The 12,702-nt window shown below is 44.9% G+C and overlaps 1 protein-coding gene across 2 annotated transcripts in view; it reads left to right on the top strand.

Moving 5' to 3' along the window:
* PPP3CA (protein phosphatase 3 catalytic subunit alpha) overlaps positions 1 to 12,702 on the top strand; it is a 249,209-nt gene that overhangs the window by 232,444 nt on the left and 4,063 nt on the right. The window contains exons 11-13 of one of the 2 annotated variants that reach the window (XM_064148387.1): positions 1,657 to 1,741; positions 8,979 to 9,076; positions 11,818 to 11,847. In XM_064148387.1, coding sequence (XP_064004457.1) covers positions 1,657 to 1,741; positions 8,979 to 9,076; positions 11,818 to 11,847 — 213 coding nt within the window. The remainder of the gene's footprint in view (positions 1 to 1,656; positions 1,742 to 8,978; positions 9,077 to 11,817; positions 11,848 to 12,702) is intronic. The other variant, XM_064148388.1, reaches the window with a different exon arrangement.

Below are 12,702 nucleotides of genomic sequence, written 5' to 3'. Positions count from 1 at the left end.
TGGGAAGGGGGCATCCACAGCCACTCCAGGCAATGTATTCCACGCTCTCACCACTCTCATACTGAAGAACCTCTTCCTAAGATCTAGTCTAAACCTACTCTCTCAGCTTAAAACCGTTCTCCCTAGTCCTGTTGCTAGACACTCTTATGAAAAGTTCCTCTCCATCCTTTCTGTAAGCTCCCTTCAGGTACTGGAAGGCAGCTATAGGGTCCCCCCAGAGTCTTCTCTTCTCCAGGATGAACAAACCCAGCTCCCTCAGCCTATCCTCATAGTAGAATTGCTTCAGCCATCCTTGTAGCCCTCCTCTGGACTTCCTTCAGCAGTTCTATGTCTTTCTTATGATGGGGACACCAGAACTGGCTGCAGTATTCAAGGTGGGGTCAGAGCAGAGTAAAGGGAAAGAATCCTCTCTCTTTTCCTGCTGGCCACACTCCTCTTGATGCAGCCCAGGCCACAGGTTGCACTGCCAGCTCATGGGAAGCTTCTCATCAGACAACAGCCCCAGGTCATTTTCTTCAGGGACACTCTGCCTGTACTTGTGCAGGAAAAGGTTCAGAAACCCTTGGGAGAAATCTTGGTGCTGTATGTGGTGATGACTGTGAGAAATCAGTGAGGTTGGTTTATTTAGGATGTAGGCACCTTCTTGGGGACATGGGATGCCCTCATTAAAAGAAATTCCCTGTGTTGGCAACTTAGTACCATTTGCTTTTCCCATTCTGATGGTTCTCTCTTGGATGCACAGGTAATAATGCTAGATTTTGATGATACTCAGGTTACAAGTACACATGCAAACTTAACTGAACTGCAGTTAATATCCAGCATGCTTATATTTTTTTAAGACAAATTATTGTCTGAGTTCACAACTGCCAAAGGAATCATGATTTTGAGCAGACCCTAGCAGTGATGAGAAGGAGTTTACTCTATGGAACTCTCAACCAACACAATCCCTACTATTTCATCCTGGTTTTCAGGACTCTGTGCCTTTAGAGGTTTGTGTCTATTTAAATAGTTTTAAACTAGGAGTGGGGAAATCCTGACTAGACCATCGTGGCCTAAAGCTTAACCCAGTCAAATTCATTTTTTTTTAGTTAAGTGAAATTTGATTGGGTTTTTTTTTCCCCTCTTGAAATGATGGAATTGTGAAATAGCTTTTTAACTCCATTGTTGTTTAATTTTGCTGTAATGGTTTTTGTCACTGTTCCTGTTGAGTGTATTTTTGACATTGTGACTGTTCTCTAAGAAACTTGTTTCTGAAAGAGGATGGTGTCTGAAAATGTTCTTGAAATGCCCTTACACTGATGAAAAAGCATGCAGTTTCAATGTGCAGCAGGAAAAAGGTCATCTCTAAAGGTACTAATAACTAGATGATTCAAATGTGGTTAATCTTGAGCTGTACACAGTTTAAAAACCTTTGGGTTTCACTACAGATGTGGTTTAGTTTGGCAAACCATGGTGTTAATGTCATGTTTCACAGAATCACAGAACTATAGGGCCAGAAGGGACCTCCAAAGATTATCCAATTCCAGCCCACTCTGCCTCATGCTACATCAGGTTGCTGAGAGGCCCATCCAGCCTAGCCTTAAAAACTTTAGGGCTCAGATTTACAAATCCCTGTTTTAACAACTGTTTTAATGTGTCTTTTTTTTTTCTCCATAGGAGCAACAGCTGCTGCTCGAAAGGAGGTCATAAGGAACAAGATAAGAGCAATAGGAAAAATGGCTAGAGTTTTCTCAGTGTTAAGGTAAGGTTTTATGCTTTCAGGTTTTTGATGTTAAGGGGCATCTTTGAATGATTACTTAGAGCTCTTCATTGTTAATCAAACAGCAACTTTGGTATTTTAATCACAGTATCACCAAGGTTGGAAGAGACCTCATAGATCATCAAGTCCAACCCTTTACCACAGAGCTCAAGGCTAGACCATGGCACCAAGTGCCACGTCCAGTCCTGCCTTGAACAGCTCCAGGGACGGCGACTCCACCACCTCCCCGGGCAGCCCATTCCAGTGTCCAATGACTCTCTCAGTGAAGAACTTTCTCCTCACCTCCAGCCTAAATTTCCCCTGGCATAGTTTGATAGGTTGGCCTGGCTGATCTTGGAGGTCTCTTCCAACCTAGTTGATTCTGTGATTCTAATGCAGTTAAAAAAACCCACAAAACTGAAATTATTTACCTCCTTCCTGTCTATATATATCCAAAGAAAAGTCAGGCTTGAGAAGTAAAGATGCAGAGAGGCAGTGGCAGGAAATTGTGAGGTTTTCCACTGAGCTTCTATGATGGCCTGAAGGGAGGCTGTAGCCAGGTGGGGGTTGGTCTCTTCTCCCAGACAACCAGCAACAGAACAAGGGGACACAGTCTCAAGTTGTGCCAGGGGAAGTATAGGCTGGATGTTAGGAGGAAGTTCTTCACAGAGAGAGTGATTGGCATTGGAATGGGCTGCCCAGGGAGGTGGTGGAGGCACTGTCCCTGGAGGTGTTCAAGCAAAGCCTGGATGAGGCACTTAGTGCCATGGTCTTGTTGATTGGCCAGGGCTGGTTGCTAGGTTGGGCTGGATGATCTTGGAGGTCCCTTCCAAGCTGGTTGACTCTATGATTCTATGAAAACTCTCAAACTTGCTTGAGAGACTCAGCTGCAGCATTCAGGCAGTGGGTAGGCTGTCGATGGGTCCTCACATTGCCACAGCAGTTTGCCCACATGTTGCAGGTTGCAGCAGAGTAGCTTTAAATAGCATCCTGAGATGGAGGATTTTGTACCCGGATTTCCCAAAGTGAATTCCTAATGATGCACAAACTACTTCATTGTGGAACCCAGAGCGGGGCAGGCAGGAGAAACAACAAAAAAACCTTGGCATCCTGCCTTTTCCCTCAACAAAACTGGGGAGCAATCAAATGTTTCCACCTGCTCCTCTGTACCAAGTCTGGCAGCAAGCCGGGAGCTGACATTGCCACCACCTTCATAAACCAGCATGAGTGTTTTCCTCTGATGACAGTTGAGCAGACAAAGTTTGGTAAAACCTGGCTTTCTCCCATAACCTTGAACTGCAGCTTCTGGATCCACTGTATTTTGTTGTGGAGCACCTTTTGAAATGTAGGATTATTAATTCAAGAGAAGCATTAATATGCAGAAGTGTCTGAAATTGAATGCTCAGCTGATGTGTTTGGGCTTTGGTTACTTGCAGATGATCCACATCATGTGTCAGATTTTTTCACAGTATCACAGTATTATTAGGATTGGAAGAGACCTCACAGATCATCAAGTCAAACCCTTTACCACAGAGCTCAAGGCCAGACCATGGCACCAAGTGCCACGTCCAATCCTGCCTTCAACAGCTCCAGGGACGGCGACTCCACCACCTCCCCGGGCAGCCCATTCCAGTGTCCAATGACTCTCTCAGGGAAGAATTTTCTCCTCACCTCCAGCCTAAATCTCCCCTGGCGCGGCCTGAGGCTGTGTCCTCTTGTTCTGGTGCTGGCCACCTGAGAGAAGAGAGCAACCTCCTCCTGGCCACAACCACCCCTCAGGTAGTTGCAGACAACAATAAGGTCACCCCTGAGCCTCCTCTTCTCCAGGCTAACCAATCCCAGCTCCCTCAGCCTCTCCTCGTAGGGCTGTGCTCAAGGCCTCTCCCCAGCCTCGTTGCCCTTCTCTGGACACGCTCAAGCATCTCAATGTCCCTCCTAAACTGGGGGGCCCAGAACTGACCACAGCACTCAAGGTGTGGTCTAAGCAGTGCAGAGTACAGGGGCAGAATGACCTCCCTGCTCCTGCTGACCACACCATTCCTGATGCAGGCCAGGATGCCACTGGCTCTCTTGGCCACCTGGGCACACTGCTGGCTCATGTTCAGGCGGGTATCAATCAGCACCCCCAGATCCCTCTCTGTCTGGCTGCTCTCCAGCCACTCCGACCCCATCCTGTATCTCTGCATGGGGTTGTTGTGGCCAAAGTGCAGCACCCTGCACTTGGAGCTATTGAAGCCATCCCCTTGGACTCTGCCCATCTATCCAGGCGGTCAAGGTCCCACTGCAGAGCCCTTCTGCCCTCCAACCCAGTCACATCTGCCCCCAGATTAGTGTCATCTGCAAACTTGCTGATGACTGACTCCATGCCCTCCAAGGAACTGCAGGGCAGAAGCTTTTCTGTTGGTCTCAGGGATGGAAGAATGGTGCGGTGTAGTTCTTGCATGAGCGTTGTCTAAAGTAATATGCATTGAGCCTTGTAGCTTAGGGGTTTAGCACCATTTGGAACTTTGAGCCCTCTTAAGCCATTTGATGAAAATCAACATTTTAAGGCACTTGATGGAAATCAGTCTTGATCTTTCCCTGAAAGCAATCAAATTAACCTCAGATTTGTTCACAAGACAGTTTCTTTTTTTACCCCTACCACATGCATCTCAGCATGTCTAGATGACCAGAATGGACTGCATCTGGTAGAGGAGAAGCATGTGGTTCGCTCATTGAAGCTGCTGAGCCCTTTACAGTTCTTGGTTGCTGATGGACCTTAAAACTTTGCAGAAAGGACTGAAAATGAAGAGTGTATTTGTTCTCTCTTTAACCAGCAGATACAGCACATCCTTGCTATGGCCAGAGGCATACTCAGCAAATAAACTACCTACAATGGGTAGTTTTGCTGACCGTAGAATGCTTTGGGTTGGAAGTGACCTCAAAGACTATCTAGTTCCAATCCCTTGCCCTAGGCAGGGACACCTCCCACTAGAACAGATCATTCAAGGCCTCATCCAAGCTGACCTTGAACACCTCCAGGGAGAGAGCATTCACAGCCTCCCTGGGCAACCTGTGCCAGTGTCTCACCACCCTCACTGTAAAGAACCCTTTCCTAACATCTAGTTTGAATCTCCCCTCTTCCAGTTTAAACCCATTACTCCTCATCCTGTCATTACAAGTCCTTGTCAATAGTCCCTCCCCAGCCTTCTTGTAGGCCCCCTTCAGATACTAGAAGGGGTGGCCAGTCTTCCAGGGGCATGACTTCATCCCAGTCACCATTGCTCCCTTGTGAGTACCCTATTCTCATTTGCTGTGCCAGCTTTCTAGACAGCAAAGATTACCCAAGCTTAATATTACAGGTATTGTTCCTATAGAATAGCTGGGGTTATATTCTCTGACTTGCCAGCACAATCCACATTTGACACATAAGTGACACATAATTCTGCAAAGCAAATCCTATGATGACATCATCATGACCCAGCTTCCAAGTTCCCATTTGAATTATTGCTGGATTATGAAATCCATTTCACTAATTCTTGAAAAGCATTTCCAGTACATCAGCACCTGATGTGACCACCTTCAGAGGATTCAGTTGAATGTCTCTTCTCTGAGCCAGGTTGGCCACCTTCCTCAGGCTTGTAACCTGAATAGAAAACTGAATTTAGTCTCAAAATTAGGTATCAAAATAGTGTTGCATTGAGCTTCAGAGGTTGTAAATTAGCTTTGCCAAAAACAGCCATCATAGGAGCTCAGTGGAAGACCTCACAGTTTCCTGCCATTGCCTCGCTGCAGCTTCACTTCTCAAGACTGACTTTTCTTTGGATATATTAAGATAGGAAGAAGGTAAATAAATTCAGTTTTGTGGGGTTTTTTAACTGCATTAGAATCATGGAATCACAGAATCAACCAGGTTGGAAGAGACCTCCAAGATCATCCAGTCCAACCTAGCACCCAGCCCTATCCAATCAACTAGACCATGGCACTAAGTGTCTCAGACAGGCTTTGCTTGAACACCTCCAGGGACAGCAACTCCACCAGCTTCCTGGGCACCCTGTTCCAATGACAAATCACTCTCTCTGTCAAGAACTTCCTCCTAACATCCAGCCTAGACCTCCCCTGGCACAACTTGAGACTGTGTCCCCTTTTCTGTTGCTGGTTGCCTGAGAGAACAGACCAACCCCCACCTGGCTACAGCCTCCCTTGAGGTAGTTGTAGACAGCAATGAGGTCACCCCTGAGCCTCCTCCAGACTAAACAACCCCAGCTCCCTCAACCTCTCTTCACAGGGCTGTGTTCCTGCCCCCTCACTAGTTTTGTTGTCCTTCTCTGGACACATTCCTGTATCTCAGCATCTCTCTTGAATTGAGGGGCCCAGAACTGGACACAAGACTCAAGGTGTTGCCTAACCAGTGCTGGGTCAGGGGAAGAATAACCTCCCTTGTCCTACTGGTCACAATGTTCCTGATGCAGGCCAGGATGCCTTTGGCTTTCCTGGCCACCTGGGCACACTGCTGGCTCATGTTCAGCTACTATCTATCAGTACCCTCAGGTCCCTTTCTTCCTGGCTGCTCTCCAGCCACTCTGTCCCCAGCCTGAACAGTGAAGGCTAAAACATCTCCAAAAAATGTGAATACTTGGGAATACGCAGTTCAAAAATGATAAAAATGTAATCAAACTTACTGTGTGAAGGGGAAGCTGAAAAGAGAGAGATGCAATTGACTGAATTCAAAATGCAAATCATACATTTGCTTGCAGAAGCAAGAAGTCTAGAGAAAGCAAAACCTTGGAGGATGAGCAAGAGCAAGTGCAGGGTTCTGCGCCTGGATCGGAACAATCCTCGCTATCAATACGGACTAGGAGAGGAGATGATAGAAAGCAGCCCTGCAGTAAAGGACTTGGGGGTGCTGATGGACCAGAAGCTGGCCATGAGCAGACTGTGTGAGCCTAGCAGCACAGAAGGCAGATCATGTTCTAAGCTGCATCAAAAGCAGCATTGCTAGCAGATCCAGAGGTGATTCTGCCTGTTTACTGCGCTCTGATGAGACCTCACTTGGAGTACCGCATCCAGATCTGGAACCCTCAATGCAGGAAGAATGTGGGCCTGATGCAGTGGGTCCAGAGGAGGGCCACTAAAATGATCAGGAGATTGCAGCAGTTTGCAACAAAGACAGGCTGAAGGAGCTGGGCTTGTTCAGCCTGCATAGGAGGAGAGACCTAAGAGCAGCCTTCCAGTAGCTGAAGGGGGCCTAAAAGAAGGATGGAGAGAGTCTGTTTGCAAAGGCCTGCAGTGACAGGACAAGGGGCAGTGGCTTCAAACTAGAGAAAAGCAGATTTAGATTGGATGTTAGGAACAGATTCTTTGCTGTAAGCATGATGGAACACTGGAACAGATTGCCCAGGGAAGTGTTTGGGGGCCCATCCCTGGATATATTCCAAAGTAAGGCTTGACAGGGCTCTGGGCTACCTGATCTAGTTGAGGATGTCCCTGTTGACTGCAGGGGTGGTTGGACTAAATGACCTTCAGAGGTTCCTTCCAACCCAGCCCATTCTATGATTCCGTGATAACTGTTGCTAAGGAAAATACTGTGTTAATTCAGGAAATATTTGCCTGCTGCATTAGTTCTAATCACTGAAGAGACTTGCAAGGAAAATAATCACAACTGGATTTTGCCCATTACACAAAGAAAAGTGTGGTAGAAGGGGAATCACTTTCAAACTAAAAACAGAGTATGTGTAGTAGGTAAACAAGAGTGGTTTGAAATAAGTGATTCAGGGCACGTAGGGCTAGAGAAAATTGTGTGTAGTGGAATCACTGAGAGGCAGTTTTGGTAGGCAAAACCACATTATCATCAAGTGGAAATGAATTCTGTCTTTGCTTCCTCCATCTTAATGTCATAATAGGTTTCTCTTCAAAAGTTGGGACCAGTTTTACTGCTGAGGAAGTCTGTAGAGACACACAGCATTGCAGCTCTACTTAACTGCAAGCTGTTGTGTTCCTCTTGTCCTGTTCTCAAACCTGTACAACATATTTAAGTTTCCCAGAATATTTCTAGCATACAAAACTATTAAGAACAGTTCTAGTAAGGGTGGAAGTGCTAATTAATTTTAATGAGCCTTTAGCCTACTTTGAAGCAGCCGATGAGCATGAATTAATAATGCGCCTGACTGCTCAAGTAGACAGAGGCAAAACAACAAATTCACTTGATTTTGGACCACACAGTGTAGGGCATTTAAATGTGGTGTTGCCAGTAATTCCTGTGCCCAGGAACAGCCAAGGGCATCCAGGCCTGGATCAGGAACAGTGTGGCCAGTAGGACAAGGGAGGTTATTCTGCCCCTGTACTCAGCACTGGTCAGGCCACACCTTGAGTGCTGTGTCCAGTTCTGGGCTCCTCAATTCAAGAGAGATGTTGAGGTACTGGAATGTGTCCAGAGAAGGGCAATGAAGCTGGTGAGGGGCCTGGAACACAGCCCTGTGAGGAGAGGCTGAGGGAGCTGGAGGTGTGCAGCCTGGAGAAGAGGAGGCTCAGGGGTGACCTCATTGCTGTCTGCAACTACCTGAAGGGAGGCTGTAGCCAGGTGGGGTTGGTCTCTTCTGCCAGGCAACCAGCAACAGAAAAGGGGACACAGTCTCAAGTTGTGCCAGGGGAGGTCTAGGCTGGATGTTAGGAGGAAGTTGTTTCCAGAGTGATTGGCATTGGAATGGGCTGCCCAGGGAGGCGGTGGAGCCACCATCCCTGGAAGTGTTCAAAAAAGCCTGGCTGAGGCACTTAGTGCCATGGTCTAGTTGACTGGCTAGGGCTGTGTGCTAGATTGGCCTGGATGATCTTGGAGGTCTCTTCCAACCTGATTGATTCTATGATTCTTTGATCTGCCTGCTATCAACTTTGTGGGTTTAGATATATATATTTAAATTTGTTAGAATTGCATATTTCATTTCATAGAATCAACCAGGTTGGAAGAGACCTCCAAGATCATCCATATATGTGTATATATGTAAGTGTTTGAGGTACCTTGTTTCATAGATACTGGCTATAGTGTCAGCTATAGTGAGAGTTGGTGCACATGTGGAACCACTTAGCACTGAGGGTAGCTGCACTGCTGCTGTTATCACCAAGTTCAGTCTATCCTGGTAAGGAAAATGTAGATAACCTAATCAGTGTGTGGTAGATGTAGCTTCACATGTCTAAAATTTGTTCTGTGTAAAAAAAAAAAATCCATAGTTATTTACTCTTGTGGTATTTTCTTTTCCTTCTGCAGAGAGGAGAGTGAAAGTGTGCTGACACTGAAAGGTTTGACTCCAACAGGAATGCTGCCCAGTGGTGTTCTCTCTGGAGGAAAACAAACACTGCAAAGCGGTGAGCATGTTTACCTGTGTGTGTCATTGTGTGTAAAAAAAACACCAGAAGAATTGGTTTTCAGCTGCAGAACCCAAGGAAAGTAACTGCAGTCATCTCAGGATAAAATAAAGGGCAGAGTCAAACAGGTGGCTTGTTGTACTGGAGCGTTTGTGAGCAGTTCACGTAAGGCCACTTCTCAAGGCTTATTACCTGGCACTGATTTTCAAAGAGAGAGAGAGAGAGGGAAAAACAGTCCCTGAAAATCAGCTCTAGATCTCACTGCATGTGAAATGCACTCTCCACAGCTTGGGTTTTCTTTTTTTGTAAGAGCAGCCTTTTGATACAGAGAGTACCCAAAGGTTCAGCTGAGATAATGACACTCAAACCTCTTACTTTTTATCTGATTTGTTCTTTCTCATAGAGGATCACCAATGGAAAATGGCTCTAGGATTAGATTTTCTCTCCTAGCAATTGTCAGTGACAGCATGAGAACAATTTCTCTCTGATTTAGGCAGGCCCATATGAAGGGAGGCTCTTACAAGCCCAATGTTTGCCTTGTACGCAAACACAGTGCAGACTGTCAATTCACTTTTATACCAAGTGCTTCTTGCTATAGGAAATTTCTAAGTCTAAAGTAACTTTTTTCTTAGGATGAAATATTCCTTTTGGAATGAGGAGCTGCAAAGTATTTAATTTACTACTGCAAGCTCTCCTTTTTTTGCCGTGTGTATTACGGTAGAGTATATTGCAGGCACACAACAACGTCTCTCACTTTGATTGAGGTTCTGTTAGCAGTAGATACAAGAAATAGAAATGCTTTATAACCTTAACATAGTCTCAGCCTCTTGTTTTCCTGTTTCCTACCTGGAGTGTTCTTTCTCTGTATTTTCCCCTTTACTGTCTCTTTTACCTAGAAGATTCAGGTACCTGGTGGTAAATCTTATTTTCCCCTTTTTTCCCCCCCTGTTTTCTTTTTGATGACTTCTGTGTTATGGGCATAGTAACGTTCTGCTTTGGAAATGCTGCAATATGATGCCACGGGGCAACTTTCTTAATGAGGCTGTGTTCTAAACCTAAGCTCTTTCTCCATAGAGTTGCTTTACATTTGTCAGGAAATTTGGTCCAAGGAAACCGCTAAAATTTGAGAAATTGAAATGAATTTGAGATCAGTGCCTCAGGTTCTTTCTTGTTTCGAAGGCTAAAAGGAAAATCTCCTCATACTGCAGTATTCTGGCTTAGTAAAACATTACTATACACAAGCCTATGCATTAGTTAACACCTAGCACCCCGTTCACCCAGCGATCTGCAGTTGGCATAGTTTCTGTTAAGCACACATTCGTGTTACCATATGTGTTAACAGAAAACATGACGAGTGTGTTCTGTTGTGGGAGTATGCGTTTCAGTCGTCATTTGTTTTCTGATGTGCCAGTGCTGGTTTGGACTTCAGCATCCATTTTAATTTCCCATCCTGGTTAGTGTGTTTCCTTCCCCTTTTAAGTTTGCATTGGTTTTCTTCCTCGATTTTTTTGCCATCTCTCTTGCTCTGTAGCTTGAGAGGCACCATACCTTGGTGCATGTGGGGTCAGCTCCTCGATTAGACGTATTTTAGTATTGATCTCGGTCCATATGAAACATCCCTAATTAAAAACAAACCAAAAAAAAACCAGAAAATGTTCAAGTTTTGTGGAAGACTACCAAAAAAAACACCAACCAACCAACCAAAAATATGTAGGGGAAATGAAGGAATTTCTACAAACTTGCTTCTTGAGCTATTCTCTGCACCAGAGGTTCATGAAAATCGAAACTGCTTTTTCACTATTTGAGCTGTACCATCGCTATAGTCCACTACGTTTGTTAATTTGCCTCAGCTTCTAAATCTCTTGACTGGAGGAACAAATTCATGCCCAAGCTGATGGGTAAAATGGAAATGAAATTATGTATTTAAGAACAATGAACGGTTTCGAGACAGCAGTAAGATGGTAATCATAACGCTGCAGCGACCTCCTGATGACAAACATTTCTGCCTCTGACCAGGCTTTGCAATTTTGAAGGTCCAACAGCTTTCAGTCTCATGTCTGTGTCCATTTGCTTTAATAAAACATTGGGGGAAAAATGCTGCTTTCAGGCTGGGTTGGCAAAAAGGGCACTTACAAATGGAGGGCCGGGAGAGACAGCAAGCAAAGGCAAAGCTGCCTGAGCAAACTCTGCCCATCCTGTGGGGAGGTTTCTTTTAGTCAGGAGAGAGATAAATAAATCATTCTGGGAAGTTGTATGTGTGGTTCTTTTGCCTTGTAGTGGCAGCTAATACTTTCCAAGCTGACATCGTAAGTGGTATGGATTTTGCGCGATGGCTTCATGCCATTCTTTTTTGGTTCTCTTTTGTCAGGGCAAATCAAAACTGCTGTTATTCAAAGCTGAGGGAATTATACAATGACCTTTTCAGGTCAGATGTGCAATATGGAAGACATTTTCCTTTTGTAGTTCTTTTTTTTTTTTTGGTCAAAAGCAAACTATTCCGATGTGTCTCGAAGAACTTCTGGTTCGTGGAACCTCTGCTTCAAAACGAACTGTGGCTTAATGCAATCTGCAAGTGACTGGGTTTGTGTAACCATTTCTCTGTGTGTGTCTGCTCTGCCAAAATCCAGCGCTTACAGTGACGCTAGTGTTGTAGCTCCTTTGCTGTTCACTGACTTGTTCTTAGAGTTAAAAACCTCTGCTCATTTTTCTCATTCGTTTTGCTACCCCTTTCTTCTCTTCAGCTACTGTTGAGGCTATTGAGGCTGATGAAGGTAAATTGGCCAGTCCCCTTTCTGTTGGTGCCACAACAGATAAGGGCTCTGCTGGGTGTATTCATTTTGCTGTAGCTTGTACAGATTGTGTGGGTGTTGGGCTAACAATCGTGGCTCGGTATTGACCAAGATGTTATTGCTTTAAAGGGGAAAATATTTGGGGGTTGGTTTGGGTTTGGTTTTCTCTTTCTTTTTTCGTTTTCATTGCTGTTATTGTGGGTTTTGTTGTTGGGTTTTTTTTCTTTCTCAAAGTTGCCATCACATTGGAATTGCTGTGCCTTGAACTAAGCACAGAGTAACGCCAAGGGAAGGAGGTCAGGGGACTTGGATTTCACGGCATGTAACTTGGCGGCAGCTCGTAAATGCTCTGTGACACAGAGCTCAAAAGCTTTGTGCTGGAGGGTGGATTTTGTCTCCACCTCAAACCATCCTCAGCAATCTCTGGTCCAAAAAAAAAAACCCCAAACCACACAGCTTTATGTAAATACTCTCTCTTTTTGTTGTTAGCTGTTTGAGAGGGAGGGGATTCCCTTTTTCTTTTCTCTCTCTTTTTTTTTTTCCTTTTCCTCCTCTTTATTTCCTTTTTTTTTTTCCTTTTTACATCACTAGTTTAAAAAAAAACCCAAACTGGTCTTATGTTACAGTTCATGTTTCTGTTTTTTCTCTTTAAAAGTAAAGAGCAATACGAGGCATTTGTCTGCAAGATGTCAGCTTCCTCTGGGTAGTTGCAGTTTACACACTGGATATTTACTTTTGAGCAACCAGTTAAGACCAGCACCATTTTAGCTACAAATATCAAGTGATTGGCTGCCTTGGAAGATTTCTGGGTGTTTAGTCCTGAAAACCATGGTCCTT

Source organism: Pogoniulus pusillus, chromosome 9 (assembly GCF_015220805.1).
Source record: "Pogoniulus pusillus isolate bPogPus1 chromosome 9, bPogPus1.pri, whole genome shotgun sequence".
Lineage (NCBI taxonomy): Eukaryota > Metazoa > Chordata > Aves > Piciformes > Lybiidae > Pogoniulus > Pogoniulus pusillus.
The sequence above is the reverse complement of the archived record's forward strand: the minus strand, read 5'-3'. Positions and strand labels throughout refer to the sequence as shown.